Source organism: Heterocephalus glaber, unplaced genomic scaffold (assembly GCF_053883595.1).
Source record: "Heterocephalus glaber isolate CG9 unplaced genomic scaffold, H.glaber_assembly_v1.0 deba00001606, whole genome shotgun sequence".
NCBI classification, from domain to species: Eukaryota; Metazoa; Chordata; class Mammalia; order Rodentia; family Bathyergidae; genus Heterocephalus; species Heterocephalus glaber.
The window spans coordinates 40703107-40725813 of record NW_028258377.1 but is presented as its reverse complement, the minus strand read 5'-3'; the positions used below and the strand labels follow the sequence as shown (position 1 = coordinate 40725813).

Here is a 22707-nt window from a genome sequence, read left to right as displayed (position 1 = left end):
TCGGGCCTCCCGGCTCCGAGGAGAGGCTGGCATTGGCCCGCATGTGGACAGGCCTGCAGGCCGCAAGTCACTACGAGTTACGGAACCAAACTGACACATGGGGAGCTGGCGTTTGGGCCTGGCCCCTGATCCAGCGAGGGTCTGGAGGGTCCCAAGAATCTGAGGTCAGCACCCGGACCCACTGGGTCTGAGAACAGGCGCCGAGGGCTCTAGCCAGGACCCCTGAGAAGTGCATTGCCCCCCGCTGCCCTCCCACCCGCCTGCTGTGGAGCAGAATTCAGGCTGGGGGGCCAGGGCTGCGAGGTCACTGCACAGCTCTGAGCTGCGGCTTTGCTGGAGAAGGATTTTTATTCTTTGGAAAACAGCTGGACGAAAGCTGCACTTGCTTCAGGTCTGCTCTTCTTCTCCCCCTCTTCTATCCTCTTGTAGCCAGTTTTCCCCATTTTGATTTGTATTTATTATTTTAAAGCACCTTTAAATCAGAAATGAAACAGACTGCTGTGCCAGAATCCCAATGAACTATTAGCTGGATTCTTTAAATTTTTTTTAAGACAGGATCTGCTAAGTTTCCCAGGCTGGGCTAGAATTTCCGATCCTCCTGCCCCCCTTCCCAGGGCACCAGAACCACAGGGGTGCACCATCATGCCTGGCTCTTCTTTATTAGTTACTGAACTAAAATTCATATATCATAAAATTAATTGGTTTAATTGAAAAATTTAATGAGATTCAGTACATTCACAGTGTTGTGTGACTACCATCCCTATCTGGTTACCGTATATTTAAGTACCCCAAAAGACCACCCTACACTTACAAAGCCACCTGCTCTCCCAGGCACCGCCTATCTGTGTTCTGTGGCTATGGATTGATTCCACACCTTCTCTGCAAAGGGGACCATTTAATATGTGACCTTTTGCTGCTGCCTTATTTCACTGAGCATTGTATTTCGGAGGCTCATCCATGTTGTATGAGAATGTATTCCTTTTTCTGGCTGCATATTATTCTATTATATGGATCTATCATAAGGAATTTGTTCATCAACTGGTGGCCAGTTGCGGGTATTTTCACCTCTTTCCTATTCTCCATAGGAAGAGGAAGGTTCTTATGCAAGTTGTTACCTACTTGTAATTACTGGCGGCGTATACCGAGGAGTGGAATTGCTGGGTCATGCGGCAACTCTGCTTAGCCTCTTGAGGAGGTGCTGGTGGACACCTAGTGTGTGTACCATCCCTACCGGTCTCACTTCGCCTCGGCCTCTTTGGAGCCCCAAAACTCTGCACCGCTTTTAGGCCCTTGCTTTATTCTGCCCTTCGGGCTTCTTTGCCCCACTGACCCACCAGTTCACAGAGGACGAGACCAGGCTTTCAAGCAGACAGCAAACATGGTGCCATCACCACGCAACACCCAACGCCCGCCGTACCTACAGAAGCAGAAGCTGATTTGGGCTCAGCTTCCGTGCGTGGTTAGCCGGCTCCAAGGCATGAACAAGAGGGCAGAGGGGCCCGGCAGAGGAGAAGCAGAGAGAGAGGAGAGGAGCCGGGACAAGAACGCAGTCCCCGCTTCTAGGTCAGCCCCGTGACCTCCAGCCAGGCCTACCTCCCACAGCACATTGACTGAGTGAACTCACTAACGGGGAGGACAGTGCCCCATGGCCCACACATGTGAGATGTTGGGGAACAATTTATATCCGAACCACAGCACAGGGCCACGCTGGTACAGAGCAGGGTTACTTGCAAACTGTTGATCATTTGAAGTTCTTTGCAAAGACACAGTGGGTTCACTGCAGCTCACATGCCAACTGGCATTTGACTCATCAGGCTGCGCCGACAGGCAAGGTGGAAATGCCGCTTTGACCTCTTTTCTCCTCCCGGGGGAGATACTGAAATTAGCATCTCCGCTTAGCTGGGAGGACTGGCAGATTCCAGCCTAAGAGCCTCCAGATATCACACACAGACCCTTTGTCTGCCTCACTTTCCGGAAGGAATGTCCAGTGTGCGCCCAGCTCACAGAAATCGCAGGAAGTCGTGGGATCTAAGCACATAGCAGCTTGTTTTGTTTTCCTTGTTCTTTCTACCAGCTCACAGGGAACGCTCTTCCCATGCCTCTGGCTGAAAACTGACTATGCCCCTTGAAATGTCCAGCTGCTATAGGGTGATTTAAAGCCCTCCTATCGCTTTAAATCACAAAACAGTCTCTCTTTTTTAAGTATGGCCCTGAGGATCGAACCCAGGGCCTTGAACATGCTGGACACACATTCTACCCCTGAGATACGCTGCAGCCCCACAAAACAGATGTGATTTGTAAAGTATGATATCTACGATATCTAGCCCAAACAATTACAAACACATCACTTTCCCTCAAAGGTCCAAAATGTAGCCTTCCTGTGAAATCCTGCCTTTTACTTAGGCCAGGAAAGCTTTTGCTTCTACAGGAGCCTTGGGCAGAGTCAGGCCTCACCCTGCCTTCAGTCTTGCTGAGTCTTTAGTCTGGAAGCCTGGGTCTGACCAGGGACTGGCCCCTCCCCAGGTGCCCTCGCTCCGCCTGCCCTCGGGGGCCACCCAGGAGATCAGGACCCTGGCCAGCCTGGCACAGGTGCCACCTGGGTTCCAGTCTTGGCTCTGTTTTTCACTACGTGACCTTAAGGAGCCCCCCTTAGGCCCTGTCCCCTGACTTGTAAACTCAGTGATGATGTCCCCACACCCTAACCCTGGAAGGACAGACAAGGACGACAACATACATGAAGACACGTGGACCACAGCAGACACTTGGTTTGCATAGTCAGCTAAGGTTCATTGAGTTGTTGTGGTTTCGTGGTCGTGGTACTGAGGTTTGAACCCAGGACCTTTGCACTGAGCTCCATCCCCAGCTCAGCTCTTTTTAGTTTTCATTTTGAGACAGGGCCTCCCTAAGTCCCCAAGTCGCCCAGGCTGGACTTAGATTTGTGATCTTCCTGTGTCAGCCTCTCAGCCTGCTGGGAGTACAGGCCCACACTGCCACGCCCACTGATGTGAAGCAAATGACCAGGCCCAGGTGGGCGATCTCCAACAGCGGGTCCCTCCCTGAGATTCCCTATGTAGAAGAACACACAGCTTGGGAAAACAAAACCTTGATACTGCTGGTCACACTTCCCAGCTGGAAGCTCTCAGATGTGCAAGCGTTGATCGTTGATCACTGAGGGCCGCAGGCCTCTGAAACTGAAGGCCGGAGAGTTCCCAGCAGCTCATTTCCAGGCCCTGTAGATAGGGGTCGCTACTTTGGGAAACGGGAGGAGACGGCAGCTGGAGGAGCAGCCTCGAGCCAGAGGCAGGCAGGGTCCTGGGTCCTCGGGCGACGACTCACCCACCTCTCAGGCTCGCGCGCTCCTTGCCTCTGAGACAGGGGCAGCCCAACCTCAGACGCATCCTGCCCTCCCCACCGCAGGGCTGTCTCTTGCATGAGCTGCTGTACCGCCACTGAGGGAAAAGTATGGAAGGGGTCCTGCAGTCCATGCAGAAGTTTGTGTATTGTTGGGAATGTTTTCTCTGTATTGGTTTGGACAAAACAGAGTTTTCTGTTGAAGTTATAGAAAATACTGAAGGTAAGGAAGGGCCTAGTACTCTGGGCCTGCACCCTGAGAACCTTTGTTAGTCAGCTTTCTGAAACTGACAGAATACCTGACATAATCAACCTAGGAGGAAGAAAGGCTTATTCTGGCTCACAGTTTCAAGGGTTTCAGTCCATGATCACTTGGCCCTGCTGCTTTTTCAGTCAGCAGTGAGGCTGAACATCACAATGGGAGCACATGGGGAGGGAGCTGCTCACCTCACGGCAAACAGGAAGTGGGGGGAGAAAGAGGAAGTGGCTGGGGCCCCAGACTTCCCTCCAGGACATACCCCTCCATGACCTCACTCCTTTCACCAAGTCCCCCTGCCAAAGGCCACCACCTCCCAACAGCTGCACAGGCTGTGACCAAGCCGTGGACACATGGGCCTTTGAAGGACACTTACTCCTACAGGGTAGGGCCCCAGACAGTGGCCTGGACATAGGGTGGAGGACAGGGGACAAGAGCACAGGCTCCCCCGGGTGTGAGGGGGGTTCAGCTCCCGCAGGGGGCTGGCCAGAGGCTCACCCACAGGTCTGTGTGTCTAGCTGCCCTGCGGCCCCAAGTCCTGAGGCAGGAAGGAGGAAGCTGGGTCTGCTCTCCATGCCGGGTTCCCTGCGCTCGGCCCACTCAGGACGGATGTCCTCTCAGCCCTGAGCATCTGCCCGTCTAGGGGCCAGCACACAGCCCAGGGTTTCTCTGAAGGGGGACGACTTCCCAGCTGAGGCGGAGAACACAGCTCGGGGAAGGAGGCACCCAGATGGAATGATGTGCGGGCAACTGCAGGAGCCCTGAGACTGCAGCCTCGGATCAGGGAAACGGGGAAGCCCGTTTTAAAAGATGCCATCGCTGGGACGTCTTAGAGATTGCAGGAAGTGAGAAGGGGAAATGTTGTGGGCAGCAAGGGAGTCTGGGTAAGGGGCAGGGTGGAGACTGAGGGTCTGCAGGGATCAGGAGGGGAGAAACGGAGAGGCCTGACGCTAAAGGCTTCAAATGTCAGAAGCCAGGCTGGAGCTTCCCTGCAGGCTGTGGTCACGAAGGGGCGGCAAACCCCAGCCCCGGCTGGAGGGGAGGCTTCTGGGAAGTTTTTGACCTGCACTGTGTTTTTAAAACATGAGCCAACAATTAAAAATAAGGGATGCTTCACATAAAAATCCCGATTTGGGGCTTTTCCTGAAAAACTGAAAGCTCTGGAAGCAGTCAGTTGTAACCGTAGCTGGCTTCCGGATCCACAGGTTGTTCATCAAAGAATTAGCCAGGCTGCAGAGCTTTCTGCACCGAACACATGCGGGCGTTTCTTCCACAGCGACCTCTTGTCATTATTCCCTAAACGCTGAGGTCTGACAGCTATTTGCACACCGTTCACATTACGCTGGATGGTTTAGGTAAGCCTGAGATGGTTTAAGCAGCTGACCTCCCACATGCCTGTAGGTTCTGTGCAAATCCTTCAGCCTTCGAAGAGGGTCCTGGCCTCCGTTCCCGGGGGACATGGAGGACACCAGGCATAGTGGCTGCTCCTGCAGGTGAGATGTGTTGTGTGTGACATGTGTGACTGGAAGATCAGTGTAGTTGCCATTTACTACGAGGCTCACACTCTTCTTCTGGCAGAGAGCCTTCTCTGAACCACTCCTCATCAGAAAGCAAACATCAGCCAACAGGATGGCTGGTGATTTTTCACTAATGGGTCTGTTTCATTTATCTGCTATCCTGCTCTCCCTGCAAGCTGTGTAGTTTGAAGCTCTGCCGGCGAGTCATTGAAGGAGTTTGTCCTCATGATTCACCATTGCAGAAAACTGAACCCACTGGGCTAGTGCAAGCCAAAGAGGAGGGGACAGTTGTTAAGGGATCCTAGAGCTTCCAGGAGCGGCTCTGCCCGCCACACTCGGCCCCAGTCTGCCCACAGCTCTCCTGCCGGGCCAGGAAGTGCCCTGGTGGGGTGTGGATGCTCGAAGCCCCACCTCTGCCCCACCCGCTCTCCTCTGTTAGGAGAGGTCTGACTGGGGGAGTCCAAATCTGTGTTTATCCTGACAGCAAGAAAGCAGGGGAACTTGAGATCTGTGCTGGACAGCAGGGTTTACAAACGGGGAGAGAACAAGTGCAAGGTGGGGAGCGGTGGTGGAGAAGACGGCTCGCTCTGGTGCCTGCAGGCCGGCCGGCCCCTGGCAGCCTCCTGGCAGCTGTGCCCTTAGTCCTGGCTCTGCCTTTGTGTGCCTTGTCCTGGCCCAGCCCCGCCTGGGCTGCCGGGCAGGGCGGCTGTGTCACTATTTCAGAACTCTCTGTTCCCTTGCGGAATTTGGAGGGAGGCTCTGCCAGTTTGGAGACTGGGCTCGGCTGTTCCCAGCAGCTGATAACAGCTGGGATTCAGAGATGAAAGCCACACAGATGCCCGGCTCAGCTGAAATGGAGAAGCCGAGTGCTAACTCCTGAAGCCCGGGCCCGCCCTGCTCCGCCCGCTAAGGCCCATGCAGTGGGTGCCATGCCCTGCCCGAGGGCTGTGAGCCTCGGGGACCACATGCAGAGCTCCAAGGTCACAGATGCCCGCTGTGCCCAGGGATCGAGGCCAGCTCGCCGCAGCCTCAAGACCACTAATGAACGCAGGTGCCGGGTAACACCGAGGTGACAGATGGGGAAACTGAGCCAGCCCAGGGAGGTGAGGTGACAAGCCCAGGCCCACAGAGCAAGTGAACAGCCAAGTTGAGACGCAGTTCATGTCTGTTTGGCCTCAGCCCTCTGACCTCAGTGAGTCTACTTCCTGTCCGGTTTGCAGGCTCTGTAACCATCTGTGCAAGATCACAGATTTCTGCCTTCCAGAAAGTTTCTTTGTAAACCAGGTGTGGTGGCGTGCGCCTGTAGTCCCACCACTTGGGAGGCTGACGCAGGAGGATCACCGAGAGTTTGAGGCCAGCCTTGGCTACACACCAAGATCTTTTCTCAAAAGACAAAATGACAAAACAAAAACAGAAAGTTCTTTTGACACAGAGCCATGCCCAAGCTGCCAGGCCATACCCTGGCCCAGATAAGGGGAGGCAGGAAGCCAGGTGATGTCCAGCACAGCACCCAGGCCTGACCGGCCTCTGTGAGCTTGTGACTTTGGGAACAGCATTCCTCCTCTCTGGGGCCTCCGTGTTCTCACTTAATTTATTCACCAAATGTTGATGGGCTCCTCGAAGTCACACAGACGAGATCCGCCCTGCTGAGATGCAGGGTGATGTGATCGGCAAGGTGGGGTCACAGGGCCGGTTAGGCCGGCGGCCAGAGGAAGCTTGGAGCTGAGAGCTGCAGGACAGGGCCAGGTCCTCCGATGGAGAACTGGGCGCTGGGCACAGCACTGGTAGAAGAAGCCCCGAGGTTGCGGAGGTGGGGAGATGTGGAGGCGGTTGGACATGTACTGGGGACAGGCCGGAAGGGTCCGACAGGCCAAGGTGCCACGGCTGGGTCTAATGCGGACAGGGGTGCAGAATTCCACATCCTCAGCGAGCACAAGGTGGGAGCAGGCTGAGCAGGCCGAAGCCAGCAGAAACACTGTGCACGCACCCTCTGTGCTTCATGAATGGGCTGGGCCTGCTGAAATGGCAGGATCTCGGGAGTTCTCCCACAGGAAGGATGGCAGGACAGACTCCGGGGTTCCTGAGAAGCCGGGAGAGCCACTTGTCCCAGCAGAATGCCCTCCCTCCTGGGATGGGCCAGCCGGGGACACTGTGCAGTCTTCGCCTCTGGAACTCTCCCCTGGCTCTTCCGTCACACGGGCTGAGGGCCCCGTGGAGCGAGCCCCAGAACGTGTCACCCTGTGCCAGAATCAGATGTGCCTCGGGCTCAGTGAGGGCCCAGGCGTGGGGCCTTTCCGGACTTCTGTGGGCTCTCGCTCTGCTCGGCGACCTAGCGGTCAGCCCTGGTGGGGAGGGAGGGCTTTGCGGTCCGGGCCTCCCCTCCTCTGGCTCTGTGGAGTCTGTGACTGGCAGGTGGAGCTTGGAGACTGATCCCCAACTTCCGATCGGGTACAGGGGGAACTGGGGCTTCCTTCAGTTGTCTTAGAAATGGAAGCTGACTCTGGTGGATTCGTAAGTTGGATATACTAGATATCCATCTTGGCCTGGTCATCCACAGAAGAAATCAGATACAGTGGTTTTCACGTGGGGATAGATTTGCTTTACAAAATTTGGAAACCAGTGTTCAGGAGGGTGGGGGTACGGGCAGGGGAGCTGTGCGCAAAAAAAAAAAAAAAATGCAGCCAAGACTTGCAACCTGAAATCGGCCACCAAGGAGGACTTCATGCCTCACAAAAGCCCTGTGAGCTGCCAGAGCCCACCATGCTTGTTGGCTGGGTGGCCTGAAGTCTGATGCGGGACCTGAAGCCTGAGCCACCAGGGCAGGCTATGTCCCTACACACTCTTCAGTGTCCACTGTCCTTAAGCTGTTGCCTGATGTAATGGCTCGGACCTTCATGTCCCCCAAAGGCCCATGTGTTTAAGGGTTGATCGCCAACCTGTCCCATTGGGAGGTGGTGGAGCCTTCGGGAGGCGGGGCCTGGTGGGAGGAAGTGAGGTCACTGGGGGCGTGCCTTGAGGGGATACTGGGAGCCCCGCCTCTGGTGCTTTCTTCTCTCTGTTTTTCCCACTCCATGAGCTGAGCTGCTTATCCCCCACATTCCCTGCCATGATGCGTGGCCTCACCACAAGCCCAAAAGCAATGGGACACCTGGCCATGGACTGAAACCCCTGAACCTCTCGCCTTCTGGGCGAACATCAAGAGCATGCTTCGGGCCCGGGATTTAGCTCAGTGGTTTCGCTGCGTGTCCTGCAAGCGCAAGGACCCGAGTTCAATCCCCGGTACCAAAAAAGAAAAACAGCATGCTTCACAAACACCTAAACGAGTGTCCTGTTTGGGCAATGCTGGCCTAGAGGATAAAGAACAAATGTGTTGGGCTTGCACTTTGCCTACACATTTAGGCTGCTCTCACACGCTGTCCTGGGATCCACAGCACAAGACTCATCTGGGAATTGTTCAAATGACAAATTCTCCAGCCCCAGAAAAGTCTCAGAAAGTCTGGGAGTGGGGTCAGCAATCTGCTCCAACACCCGCTCTGGCCGTGATGGTGGTGATATCAGGAAGATATTGGACCTCCAATATAACTCCCGACCTGTTAAATGTCAGATGGGCCAAGTTCCTGCTCCCCAAAATCTTTAAGAAAGTAGAATAAAACTTACAGACACAGAAAACAGGAGAGAAGAGATAAAAAAACTAGTCCCGGAAATTGGGATTGCTCTTTCCTGTTACTTCTTCCTCCAGTGATAAAAACTTCAGAGAGAGAAGAGAGAGATTTGGAGGGGAAATTGTTCAAGAATCAGATCTTTGAGAGTCCATAGGAAGTCACAAAGACTTCGCCGCATGCTCTCCAACAGCACACTGTGTAGGTGAAACTTCAGCTGTTGCTATCTTGAATTTCATTTGTGAGGGATTTGGGGCAGATGCTCCTGGATGTTCTTTATAACAGCATTGCAGTCTCACTGCATGGATATAACATCCACCCTTATCTCTGAGCCTATTGCTTGCTTTTTTCTTTTCAAGTGTTCTGTTTTTAAGAGCCCGTCTCCTCTGAGCTACTTTTCTCCATTACTCCTGTCCTCAGTCTCATGATGGGGGCTTCCTCCAATGTCCGGCACCTGTGGCTCATTTTGGGCACAGAAGTCTAAAAAGTGGCCGCTCCGTGGGTACAGTGGGGCTTCTCTACAGTGGCCTCACAGGAGCATGAGTTTTTCTTTCAGTTTCGTCCGATTCCCAGAGAAATGCCTGCTCATCTCTTGCTGGAAAGAAAAGGCCCAGCTACTTGTGTCCTGGGAGCCGCAATGCCAAGGGAGGGATCTCCATGCTTCCTGGATAAACCTTCACTCTGTGGTGCTCGTCCCTCCGGTGTGCCTGGGTCTCGTGGTCTGCAGACTGTTTTCCTCTCTCCAGAGAGTAAACCCCCTAGGCCTCTCCCAGCTTGGTAAAGGCCAACTGTCCAGGTCAGGGATGAGACAGTAAGTATTTTAGCTTCCGCCTCCCCTCCAGTTTTGCTCATGACTATGCAACTCTGCCATTGTAGAGGAAAAGCAGCCATAGCCAGTACAGTCGATGAGTGGACATAGCTACTGGAGACCTCCCGCAGTCAGGTTCCGGTGTCCTGCCCAGTATAAGACACAGGCCTGAGAAATAAAACTAAAGCACAGAACTAGGAGAGAGAGTGGGGGGCAGGACGACCAACACCAGTGCAACCGACAAAGGCCCTGACAGTCCCAGGCACTGACTTTTATTGGCAATCAACTGGGGTAAAGGCGACGTGTGGTTTCTATGGCAATTAATGTAAACAAGGTGCAGAAAGGACAGGACAAAGCATTTTCGAATTAGGAACAGAATAGACAAAATATACGGTTGAAATTAGAACATTGTCCTTCTAGCCAGAAGGTTTTAGTTGTGGGAAAGGAATTTGGGTGGGAGTTACTCTGACCTCGGCACATAGGCTTCGGGCAGACTCACTTCTATAAACAAGCCAGTTGTGGGGTTAGCTCTTCACAGCCTGCCTTGGGCATAATCAACATTGCAGTCCCCTGCACATAGCTGTGTCCTGATAAAACTTTATTTATAAAAATAGGTGATGACAAAGAAGTACTAGGTGTTTAAGATGGATATGTCAGTTACCTTGATCTGATTATTATATACTGTATACATGTATTAAAATACCATGCCATACCCATAAATAGGGACAATTATTATGTCAAATTAAAATAAATAGATATTTTAAATAAATTAAATTAAAATCCTTAAAAAATAGGTGGAGAGGCAGATTTAGTTTGTGGGCCACAGTTTGAGAGCCTGGTCTGACTCTAGCTGACCCCCTGGAGCTTTAGGGGTGTCCCGTGTCGCAGGCTGGGATGCTCCTAAGCAGTCCCCACTGGGGGCTTAGTCTTGGCTGTCACATTTCTGCATGAACAGTTCACCACGTGCCTGCTTCTCCGCTTCCTGTTGGTGCTGGTATTTCCTCTCCTGGCCTCTTCATCCTTGGACCTCAAGCTTGTGGAAATAGTGGGGACAACTGTATGCCTCTGATCTTCTGCCCTTCACTATCAGGCTTCTTTTTTATGGGCTCCTTGAGTTACCCCTGGACCCACACACTGATTGGGTCAGTTTATGTTCTTATCTTCGCCAAATAGTGGCTTGTTTTTTAGTACATTGATTCAGCAAGCACCACATAAAAGGGAAAACTTCCCTAAAGACTGGGATAGAAGATCCTTTCTGAGACAGTTTTGGAGAAAATGCACTTCCTAGGCACCTGTCATGCTAACAACAACTATGGCTCCGTGAGGAAGGTTTTACAGATGGGGAAACTGAGGCCCGGGGTCACTGATGATTTGAACCTGGGTTCCTCTATCTGTCCTGCTCCTCGGCTGAGAGGTGGGTGTGAACTTTGGTTTTGCTCTTTTGGGAGGGAGTGGGATGGCCTGGTTCCAAACTAGCATTTGGGAGGGGCCAAGAGAGAGGTTCAGTGGGAAGGCAGTGTGGGAAGGTTCCAGGCCGCAGGGCTGAGGACAGCGGCCACTGGACAGTGAGGGGAGAGACACTGGACAGCCTTGTGATTCACCCGGACTGTGTGGGAGAGGGAGGCGTGGAGCTTGACCGCGGTGCCATGACAGAGGGGATGCAGGCCCAGAGGGACCAGCGGGCCACCCAGCCCTGCCCAGGCCACCCTGCCATCCGCCCAAGCAGGGCTGCGTGGCTCGGGTCAGCTCCTTGCATGTTGGTCTTGCCGTGGCCTCTCTCTCTGCAGGGCCAGCGCCCAGGGCCTGAACAGAGTCTGGAATGAGCTGTGCAGACCGGGTCCTCATTCTGAGCCTCACCTGAGCTGGGAGAAGGAGGGGCTGAGGCACGGCGGGGCTTACGGGACCCAAGCACTCACTTCCCAGAGGGGACAGGACCTGTGTCGGGCAGCCATGTCGGTCTGGAGTATGTGAGGTGCAGAAAGGACGCTGACCCCAAACAATCAGCCCGGGCCTTGACCCAGGAGCCTTCAGAGCGGGGGCAGAAGGCCAGTGGCTGGCACTGTCCGAGGGCACCCCTTGCATGGCCGTGCCTCCCCTTGTGCCCAGCAGTGCTGTAGGGACAGTGCAGGGACAGCACCTGGTACACAGAGCACCACTCATGCATTTTTCTGGGATGGACGGACAGTCAGAGGGATGGGAAGACTGGTGGCCAGTGAGCAGACAGCTCTTCGGGTGCCTTGATGAATGAAGTCATTCACGCGCCCAGGATGAGCACTGGGTGGTTTTCTGCGGCAGGATAAATGGATGCGTGAGTAGAGAGGAAGAAAGGGAGCAGGCCGGGCGTGAAGAGAGAGTGGAAGTCGGGCGGCGAAGCAGCTAGCCTGACAGGGAACAAACCGAGGAGCGGCTGGAGAGGCGCTGCGGGGACAGGTGACCCGGTGTTCGCACGGCTGCGGGCTCTTCTGAGCGGGTCCTGTCTGCAGGCTGAGAGCGTTTTTCCCAGGGTCCCCAGGAGCCCAGAGAGCGAATCCACGAGCACTCTTTTTTCTCCTACAAATTCTTTCTAAATACACTCTGAATCTACTCTCATTCGTGTCTGGAGAGAACAGTGAGGCTGTCGTGAGGGTGAGTCACGTGTGCTGCCCTTGGAGCTGTGGTCAGGGACTTTCCGCAGCGGCACATGGAGCCCCAGAGCCTGGGCTGAAAAGCGCAGGAGCCGAGAGCGATATGCTGGCCGCGAGGGGTGGGCAGCTTGCTCCCAGCTCCTGTGCCTCGCTGCTGATGAATACTCAGCAAGTGTTCCAGAAAAAGGCCTTTCCTGAAACCGAGCTCAGTGAGAATGCTCCCCGCCTCATAAATCCTTGGGGAAAAGCAGGCCTGTCTCCCTCACGCATGCAGCTAATGACCTCGGGTCTCGGGGCTCTCCCCTCGGAGTGGTTGGGAGCCGTTTACTCGGGCTCAGTCCACTTACGTGGTGTCCAGCACCGGAATGACATGGCAGCTTGCCGTGGCCATAAACTGGCACCCCCGCCCCGAGAGTGGGCAGAGGGGAAGGCACAGGTGCTGCAAATAGAAGGGAGCCAAGGTCACTCATTCTCCTTCCCCAAGGCCCAGCAGAGACTGGCCCCAGACATGCTGCTCACGGACACCCAGACTCAGAGCCCTCTGCATGGTCGCTGGGGATCCCCCACCATGGTCCGGTTTCACTGGACAAATCCGCTGAGCCCACTGCTTGGGAGGCTTGTGATGGGCAGCAACCCCATCCCTGAGCATTAAGTACCTGCAGTGAGTAAACATCCCCAGCCCCAGGGTGAGGGGCCAGGAAGCCTAGGTCATGACTCTGTCTCAGCTGGGCCTTGAGGCACCGCAGGAGTTTTCCTGGCAAAAGGGAGAGAAAGAGTGTTATTGGAGATCTGCACGTAACAGCCCACAGGGCTTGCGTGTCCAGGCCAGGTGGCCAGCAGCGAGTATGAGAGGCAGGCGGGGTGGGCAGAGCACGCAGAGAGGGAGTCCGGGCTGCCGGGAAGGGCGCTATGTGCGTCGAGGCCCGGGGGAGCCTGTGGACGCCCTCACGGGGCAGCGGCACGATTGGCTCTGGGACCCACGACCGCCCTGACTGGGTGGAGTGAGAGGAAGGAGGCGGGGATGGGACCCAAGAGTGGAGAGGCGGTCACCAGGGCTCGTGGGAGGTGCCAGTGCCGGACCTGTGGGGACAGAGTGGACAAACCCTGGGTCTCCCCCTCCCGATGGTGTGCCTTGGAGCATGTTGCTCCTCCTGTCTTTACCGCCATTCTGCATCTGGAGAGATGAGCGTGACTGTGCCTGCTTCGCAGGGTTGCTGTCAGGCTGATGCACATAAAACGTCAGGACGGGGGTGACGAGTGGCCAGCAGTGCGGAGTGGGGCTTTGGCATTCTGTACGCGCCGGGGCTTTGGAATCACAGGAGTGAGGGATCCGAGGCCGCCCATAGCTCAGCTGGGCCTGGGGCCCGGGGGCTGGCGATGTTTCCCAGCTCCTCAGAATCCATTCAGAAAGGGGAGGGCACTGGCCTCTCAGCCAGCTGCCCCAGAAGTGCTGAGGGCCCTGTCCCGTCTCTTTCCTGCCGGAACAGAGCAGAGTGGTGGCTCAGAGTGGACTGAGACACCAGGTCTCAGCTCCGCTGCGTAGATCCACACAGTGGCCTCAGGTCAGTGGCCCTCACGGGGCCCCGCCCCTCCTCTGCAGTGAGACAGAGGTGGCTCCTGCCAGGCAGGTGGCTGTGGGCATGCTGCGTGGTTTATGTAACAGCGCTGCCAGGCACAGAGCAAAGCCGCGCGCACGCTGCACACTCCCTGGAGAGTCACTGCCAAGGTTTATGAGCCTAGGATGCCAGTTCTGCAAGGGCACAGCTTGGCTCCAGCCCCCGGGCACACAAGGGCAGCATGGCACAGGGAAAAGGCCATGAGGCTCCAGATATTTTGTGAAAGGAGTGTGTAGTTACAGAGAGGGAGAAGAAAGCAGTTGGCTTGCGACGTGTTTCTCAGACCAGCAGAGACAGCAGCTCCTAGGAAGTTGTTTAAAATTCAGATTTTCCAGCCCCATAGAGCCTGAAACAGGGGGGTGCAGTGGAGCTGAGCACCTGAGAGCCTGTTCCAGAGGAGGCCCAGCCCTCCTGCCCCACAGCCTTGGCCCACCCCGCCAGAGGTCACAGGACAGGGTTGTGTAGGGGATGTCGAGGGTCTCCGGCCGGCGGTGGGGTCCGAGTCCATGGAGAGGGCTTGGCAGTGCTCACTAGGTTACCTTTTAAAAAGAAGAAAAGAAACAGCAAGTGCTTTGGAGCTGTACCACCACCCACCAGCTGCGTCGCTGGGCTGCAAGCCCCCCATGAGCCTCTTCTGCTTCATCTGCAGAGCGGGGTACTGAGCAGAGCAGGGGTGCCGACACTCCAGTGACCCCCAGGGGGCACGGGGCAAGTCTCAGCAGCCCCTCTGCTCCCTGCACGTGCCAGGCCCTGCTCCCCGTGGAAGTTTTCCCAGAGCACCCTGAGAATAGTGACCTCGCTCTGCTGCATAGTACGGGCCTGTGCTGTGTGCAGGGCCTGCGGCCTGCAGGAAGAAGCTTCCAGCTTCCTGGGTGGTGCCCTGCAGACCCAGCCCCACCTAGAGGAGTGCGGGGCCAAGGGAGCAAATAAAAGGATGCTGCTGTCTGGGTCACCCAGGTCTCCCCAACCCGACTGCAGCATCGGCGCCGAAGGGAGGCAGCCCCAGCAGCCCAGGGCCACTCTGAGCAGGGGCAGAGGGGGAGGACGTCAGAGCTGGGAGCGTGGCCAAGACAGGCAAGGACTCAGGACCAAGCATTCCCCAGGCATCCCAGGCTTTCGAGGCCTGAGACAGGCTAGGAGCATCCCGCCCTCCAGAGCACGGGGCCTGCTGGGAACCCATTGGGCCTGGGGGATCCTGATGACCCCTCGCAGCTGGACTGACTGGACCCAGGCCCCTGCCCACTGGTGCTAACCCTGCGCCGTCCAGCCATCATGCTACCAGCCCTACCCAGCCCCTCCAGAAGAGCCTGGGATGGGAAAGGCTTGCGGACAAGTGTGGCATGGACCCTGACCCCCTGAGCCATTGGCCTGGCCCAAGGCCGCCTCCTCCCACTGCGTCACTGACAGTGGCTCTGTGGGTGAGTACTGCTGAGCCACGGGCCCCAGGGACAGGGCCCGCCTAGCACAGGCTCCGAGCACCTGCATGTACTTATTTCTAAACAACTGCATGAGTGACAGGCCCTGGGCCGGCTATCCTAATTCCCATTTTGAGCCAGGGACAGCTGAAGGTCAGGGACATTAAATGTCCCTTATTATCTCCCCTGTCATCTCAACTTGTCCCCAGTCCACCTTGACAAATGGGGTTAGTATCTCCACTTGGCACATGAGGAAGCAGAAGCTTCAACACAGGCAATGGCCTGCTGCGGCCCCCATCACTGCAAGCAGCATTTCCAGGACACTCGCGAGGCCTCTTCCCTTGCCAAAGCAGGCTGGGTGACAGTCGGGTCTCTGCCTAGACGTTTTCCACAGAGGATAAAGGAACCAGGGATCTTTGAGAAGAAAGGAAGGAGGGCCAGCTTCTCCCAAGGGGTAACAGGAATAAAATGGGATTCCAGGCAAAGGGTAAGCCTCTTCTGCTAGAAATGAAAAACAATTCCTGCTAAATATAGAATTACCATATGACCCAGCAATCCTGTCCCTTGACATATTTTCAAAAGAAGCAAAAACAGAGATTTAAACAGATAGCGGTGTACTAATACTCACTGCAGCATTAGCAAAAACAGTGGAGACAGACAAGTGTCTATTGCCAAATAAATGGGTAAACATGTTGTGGTATGTGCACACAGTGGAATATTATCCAGCCATAAACAGGACAGGTGAGGTGATACATGCTATAACATGGGTGAATCTGAGAGAAATAAGCCAGATAGAAAGGACAAACACTGTAGGAGTCCACTTATGAATAAAACCCTAGATACCTAGAACAGGCAAATTCATAGAATGTAGATTAGGTGTTGCAGGGACTGGGGGTGGGGGAGGGGCTATTCCTTAATAAGCACATTAACAACCAAGTTTGCATTTGATAACAAAGAACTGCTATAACTAGACAGTGGTGGTGGTCACACATGTACTTGTGCTTTTTTTTTTTGGTACTGGGGATCGAACTTGGGACCTTGCACTTGCAAGGCAGGCGCCGGAACCACTGAGCTAAATCCCCGGCCCAAGAAGAAGCACATGAAATGGTAAAGTGACAGTATAAAGCAGAACATTAAGTGACAAATTTTCTTTTCTTTTTCTTTTTTTTGGTACCGGGGATCGAACTCGGGTCCTTCCGCTTGCAAAGCAGGCGGCGGAACCACTGAGCTAAATCCCCGGCCCTGTACTTGTTATGAATACACTAAATGCCATGATCGGTACACTAAAAAATGGTTAAGGTGGTAAATTCTGTGTCATGTATATTTACTACCATTTTTTTAAATAACTGAATAACAGCTTAAAGAGTAAGGAAATCCCAACACATACTGCACCATGGATGAACCTGGAAATAAGTCAGTCACTGAACAAATACTGCATGGCTCCTTGTATACATGGCCCTCACATCATCAAATGCATATAGACAGAAAAGAAATGGGGCCTAGAGGTGGGTGGGGTCACCTCTGAGCCCCACTTCTGAACGTTGCTACATGGGGTTCCCAGCCCTCGATGTATGAGTCTTTCACTGCCGGGTCCTGGGGAGAGGAATCAGAGTTGTTGCTTAATGGGTATGAGGCTTCAGTTCCGCATAATGGGCGAAGTTCTGCAAATGGATGGTGGTGGTGTTTGTACAACGACGTGAGTAAAGTTAACACCACACAATTGTACTAATAAAAATAGCGAAGATGGCATTTTTTTAATGTATTTGTGCTAGTCTGCTTTCCATCGCTGTGACAAAATACACAACATAAACAACTTACAGAAGGAAAGATTCATTTTGGCTCACGGTTTCAGAGCGTTCATTCTGCATGATGGGCCACCAGGTTCCCAGGTAGGAGCAGCCCCACTTGGGGTGCTGGGGAAGACAGCTGCCCACCCCAGGTCTGAGGTGTTGTTGAGACCCCAAGTAGGGAAGTCCAAGGGGCAGCTGGCCGTGTGGTGGGTGCACAGGTCTTGGCCAGAGGGGGTTTCAGAAACCAAGTCCCACACAAGCCTGAGAAGCTGTTGGTTACAGAGATGCAGAACCCTGGCCTCACCAAATCACCACAGTCCCTCGGTGAGTCCAGCACAAACCCCGAACTCAAGGTCTGTGTCCAGGTTGGGGAAATCAAGCGCTACGTCACTGGCGTGGGTTTCACCCTCCAAACTCACAGCTGCAAGGGGCAGCATCCTCTAGCGTTTTGGGTTTTGCTCAACCATCCTGACCTCCAGCCCTCAGCCCAACATACTGGCAAGAAAGCCCTGCTCAACTCCCACCATGGGTCCGTGAAAGTTTTGGGGTCCAAGATGGCGCCCAGGGGCCCCTTCTCCCATCGTCCCTCAGAAGCCCACCTTCCTCCCCACCCAGATGCCCCCTTATGAAGCCATGAAGCACCTCAGACCCAGAGCTGGCTCCTCTTCTCTGCCCTGTGCCACCCCCAAGTCAGAGGTGGGCAGTGGGTCTGACACCCACTCGCACACGAGGAGAAGGAAAGGGCAGCCTTTGACCCTCGAGCAGGGGCTTGGAGGCTGACGGCAGGACAGAGCAATGTCGTGCACAGTCACATGCCATCCTCTGCGGGCTCCAGGCTGCCCAGAGCCCAGCACACTCAGGTGGGCAAGGTAGGCAGCGGGGTAAATGTCACGTACAAATGGCACTGCAGCAGCGACACACAAGTTCACCTCTGCGAATCTTCTGCTCCGAGAAATGGGAGATCGAGGATAGTTAGGCTCCAGGACGGAGAGGGAAGCAGAGCGGAGGGCGGAAGGGAGCAGGCCGCTTCCAGGGGGCCCTTCAAGAAGTGACCGGAGGCGAAACGGAGGCAAGGACCGAGCGGTAGAGGGCGGGCAGCATTCTGTTCCCCAGAGCCCCTCTTTCATTCACGTCAGGGTCACGGGGTCTCGGGGACCGCCGAGGATGGGGGCTCCAGCTGGGCAGGGCGGACGCCTGCAGATTCAGAGTGGCTTTGCTGGGTACAGCGAGGGCCGCGCTGAGCCACGCGGAGCCCGCAGCACAGCAGGGCTGGGGCCCAGGCGGAGCTGAGGGCTCCTGAGGACGGAAGGGCAGAGGTGGCCTGCGGCCTCGCTCACTGAACTGAAGCCTCCAAAATGCCAGTAGAGCCCCTACCAGCCTGTTGGTTGGCTTTGTCATTTCACTTCAGGGAGTCCTAACATCTGCCAGAGCTTTTATGAGAAAACTTCCTGGTGACCCCATCCCAGCCTTATTTTTTCCTAAGTCTGAAGCTCTCCTGCCTCAAGGGCATCCCAGGTGATCTTTCTGGCTGGGGAGCACTTTTGAGTGAATAAGGGAACAAGGGAAAATGGGATTGTGGAATGAGGGATTGCGGCAGCAGGGTAGGAGGCCAGGGAGAGCCGGGGGAGGCCCTGCGGCTGTGGGTGGGGCTGCTGTCCAGCATGCGTGCCCGGGGCCTGCCCTGCACCCAAGCACAGGGCTTCGTTCTCAACCCGTCCCTCTCTGTCTTCCCATCTAGGCCCCCCTGGAAGGCGTGGCAAGCCTGGAAGAAGAGGCGACCCCGGTGAGTTCCAGCTTTCCCTCGTTCCTAAGCCCAGGCCCGGAAGTTGGCCGCCCACCCGGAGGCCCGTCTCGGTCATGCCCCCACTCAGGGCCAGGTCTTCCTCCCCTCTCCACGCCACCACTGTCCCCAGAGCACACAGGGCCCACGGCGGCCTTTTCTTCCTCCCGACATGTGCAGCCTGAGGGCTGTCCCCCTCGGCGCCCGCTGCAGCCCAGTGTTCAGTCCTGGTCCCCCACCCTCTCCCTGGGGCCCAGCCGTGGTCTCCACCACAGCCCCCTCAGCAGGAAGCGGCAGCCCAGCTGTCTCGGCCCCCCTCCCTGCCCTGGGGAGAGCCACGAGGAGGAGGCGGCAGCGTCTCCGCGTCCTCCCTGCAAAGACTCACCTGTCCTCACTGCCACCTTCCGGTCACCTTCATCTCATCCTGAGTAACTCACTCTGCAGAGCCCCCCAGCCCCGCCCCAATCCCTAAAAGGCACGAGCAGGCATGGTGGCACACGCCCGCAATCCCAGCGACCCCGGGGCTGGAGCAGGAAGATCCCAAGTTCCAGGCCCGCCTGGGCAACTTAGCAAGAGTGGTCTCCAAACAAAAAGAAAAAAGAGCTGGGAGTGTAAGTCAGTGCCCTCTGGGCTCAACCGCAGTACAAAGAAGGGAGGCATGGACCCATTCCCTCCGCCTTGGCTTCCCGTCCCCCGTGCCCTTCTGACCATCGTGGCTGGAAACACCTCCCTGTTGGTATCTTTCTGTCCTCCTTCTGTTTCCTTCCTACCTTTTCCTTCTTCCTCTTTCTTTTCTGTGCACAAAGTGTATTTGTTTGTTTAGCGGAAGGGACCTGGAGCTCTCCCAGCCCCCACCCCTCGGTGTGGGTGTCGCTGTCGCTGCACTGGAGTCTACAGTGGGAGGTGACACACTGCAGGTGGTGCAGTAACCTGGGCAACCGCCCGTGAACGCGTGTGAGTCTGAGGAACAGACAGGACTGAGAAATTTGCAATTCAAACGAGACCCTCCCACCTGAGGAGTCCAGACTCATTTTAAGTGTGATAGGTTGATTACGGGTAACTAAGGACTGAGTTTCCCTGCGCCTTATGCTGCTTCAAGAGAATGTCTCGGTTTTGCACTTTTGAGTTGATGATCTTGAGGTCGTATTTATAAATCACCAAGAGTATACGCTGCTTCCCCTTCTTTTGTTTTTTGGAGACAGGGTCTCACTATGTGGTTCAGGCTGGCCTTGAACACACTGTATAGTCTAGGATGGTCTCAAACTCCTGGCGATCCTCCTGCCTCAGCCTCCCAAGTACTAGGATCACAGGCGAGCTCCGCCCCACCGGGCTTGGTTCCCCCTTTAAATCACCGCTGTGCCTTTCTCCACCCTCCCAAGGCCACAGCTCTGCCCTGCGTCTCCCGCTGGAGTCTGGGCCCAGCTCCCCACGCCTCTCTGACCTCCACCCTGCCTTCCTCCCGGCCCCGCCTGCCTCCTGAGTGACTCAGCCCTGGCCCTGCCCCCCAAGTCCCCCACTCCTGAGGACTCAGCTGCTCGTGGCGCTGACCACAGCTCCTTCCCTGCCTCCCCGTCCTCTGGGTCCGGAGAGCAGACTCTGCCCCAGATCCCCGGCCCAGGGAGGAGACGTCGGCCACCTGCTCACTGTGCAGATGGCTGGCCGGCATCACCCGGGCCCTTCCCTTCCCAGTCAGGTCCCCATTGGGCTCCAGGCCACCGCCACTGTCCTGGCGACCACCACACCCTGGCGCCTCTGACCGGCACGCGCAGCACGCCCCACCCAGGCGTCCTCCTCCACTGGCCCTTGCGCTCCAAGCCCGTTTCCCTCTGCCCTCCAAGGGGAGCTGAGAAGCTGTTCCTGGTGCCTTTGACCCCAGTGGCTGAGGCCATCGCCCGGCACCTCAGCAACCTCAAGGCGGGGCAGTCAAGAGGCTGCAGGGACCCAACACCCGTGGGCCCGGGGTCCCCTCTTCCTGTCTTGACTTCCAGAAGCGAGAGCTTCCTTTAGTCTGAATTCTGTGTGGAATCTCCCCTCTGCGTCTCCACCCCTGCCACCCCTCTTCACTTTCCACCCTCATGAAAGACTTTACTGCCTTGTGTTATAAGCTCCCTGACATCCTTTTGGGAAGGAGGTCGGGAAGACATAGTCACTTCTTTATGGACAAAATATAATATGATTCAGCGTACTCGAAACCCATTAGAAAGTGAGCGATAGATCCAAATAGACATTTCTCAGAAGATGTACATCTGGCCACAAGGTACCTTTTAGAAAGCTCGCCTTAGCTGGGGCTTTAGCTCAGTGGTGCTGCACCTGCCTGACAAGGTGCAAGGTCCTGAGTTCAATCCCCAGGACCGCAAAAAAAAAAAAAAAAAAAAAGACTGATAGAAAGCTCACCTCACTAATCACCAGGAAAACGCACTCAGAACCACAGTGAGCGGTCCCTTGGCCCAGGCAGAGTGGCCATTATGAGGAAGGCGAAGGCAAGTGCTGGCGAGGATGAAGGAAAGAGAGCCCTTGCACACAGGTACAGCCGCCATAGAAGCCAGCCTGGAGGGTCCTCCAAAGTTAGATAGAATTATGATCCAGCAATCCCACTGCAAGGTGTATAACTAAAGGGAGTGCAGTAAGAAGGTCAGAGACTTCTGTCATCCGTGTTTGCTGCAACCTTGTTCATGGCAGCCAAGAACTGGAAACAGTGTGACTGTCCAGCAGCTGTTCACGGACAAAGAAACATGCACCATGGAGTACTATTCAGCCATAAAAAAGAATGAAGTCTTGTCATTTCCAGCAATGTGGATCAATCCGGGCATCGCTATGTTAAGTGAAATAAACCAGGCACAGAAAGGCATCCACTCATGTGGAATCTATCTCACAGAAGCTGAGATGGAGTGGTGGGTACCAGACACTGATGATGGTGGAGGGGCCAGGAGCCCCGCTGGTGGGTGCAGAGTCACAGAGACCCGGCAGGAGTAGGTTCCTCGGGGCTGCTGCACCGCGGGGTGGCTGTACATCACATCAGTGCACTGTAGCTCTCAGAAGGCTCCAAGACAGGATTAGAAAGCTTTCACCATAAGGCAATGATAGATGTTTGAAGAAATAAATACGTTTAATCTGATTTAAACATTGTGCAGGCATGGTGGCACACACCTGTGATCCCGGCACTCAGGAGGCTGAGGCAAGAAGATCACTATTAATTCAAAGCCAGCTTAGATTACATAGTGAGTTCAAGGCTAGCCTGAACTACATAGCGAGACCCAGTCTCAAAAAGACAAGTAATAATAATAATAATAATAATAATAATAATTTATACATATATTGAAACATTACATGGTACCCCATGGATATGTATAATTTTTATTTTTTATTTATCAATTTAAAATAAATTTAAAATAATTTGGTGATTACAGAAAAATTAAATTTGAAGACCTAACAAATGATGCTTTGTGAATTCTTTAAAACTAAAGAAATAACTATAAAGTTTTAATTTTGGAATTGTTCTGAATTCTATTGATTTGTATTGAGTGTAGGATAACAAATCCAGTCACTTACTGATCTATTGTATAAATCACATTAAACAATGCGTACAGCTATACTTTAACAGTTGGGGTCACTAAAAGCTCACTAGCACTTGTTTTATCTATTGGGGTTTTTTTCAATTATAGCAAAAAACAAAGAATCTTAAGAAAACCAGGCAGGGCCCGGGATGTAGCTCAGTGGTTCTGGCACCTGCCTCCAAGCACGAGGTCCCAAGTTCAATCCCTGGTACCAAAAAAAGAGAAGCCAACTATAGAAAAGCAGGCAAGCAAGGTGCTTCGCAAGCTGAGTGCAGCCAGAGGGAGGACGGGAGGGAGAAGGCCAGCGAGAGCTCGGCCTGCCTCCCGTTTACACTTG

General features: G+C 54.7%; 1 protein-coding gene across 1 annotated transcript in view; it reads left to right on the top strand.

Moving 5' to 3' along the window:
• The window catches only part of Col23a1 (collagen type XXIII alpha 1 chain), a 272540-nt gene that overhangs the window by 203721 nt on the left and 46112 nt on the right, over positions 1–22707 (top strand). The window contains exon 3 of the mRNA XM_087195002.1: positions 18775–18819. Coding sequence (XP_087051128.1) covers positions 18775–18819 — 45 coding nt within the window. The remainder of the gene's footprint in view (positions 1–18774; positions 18820–22707) is intronic.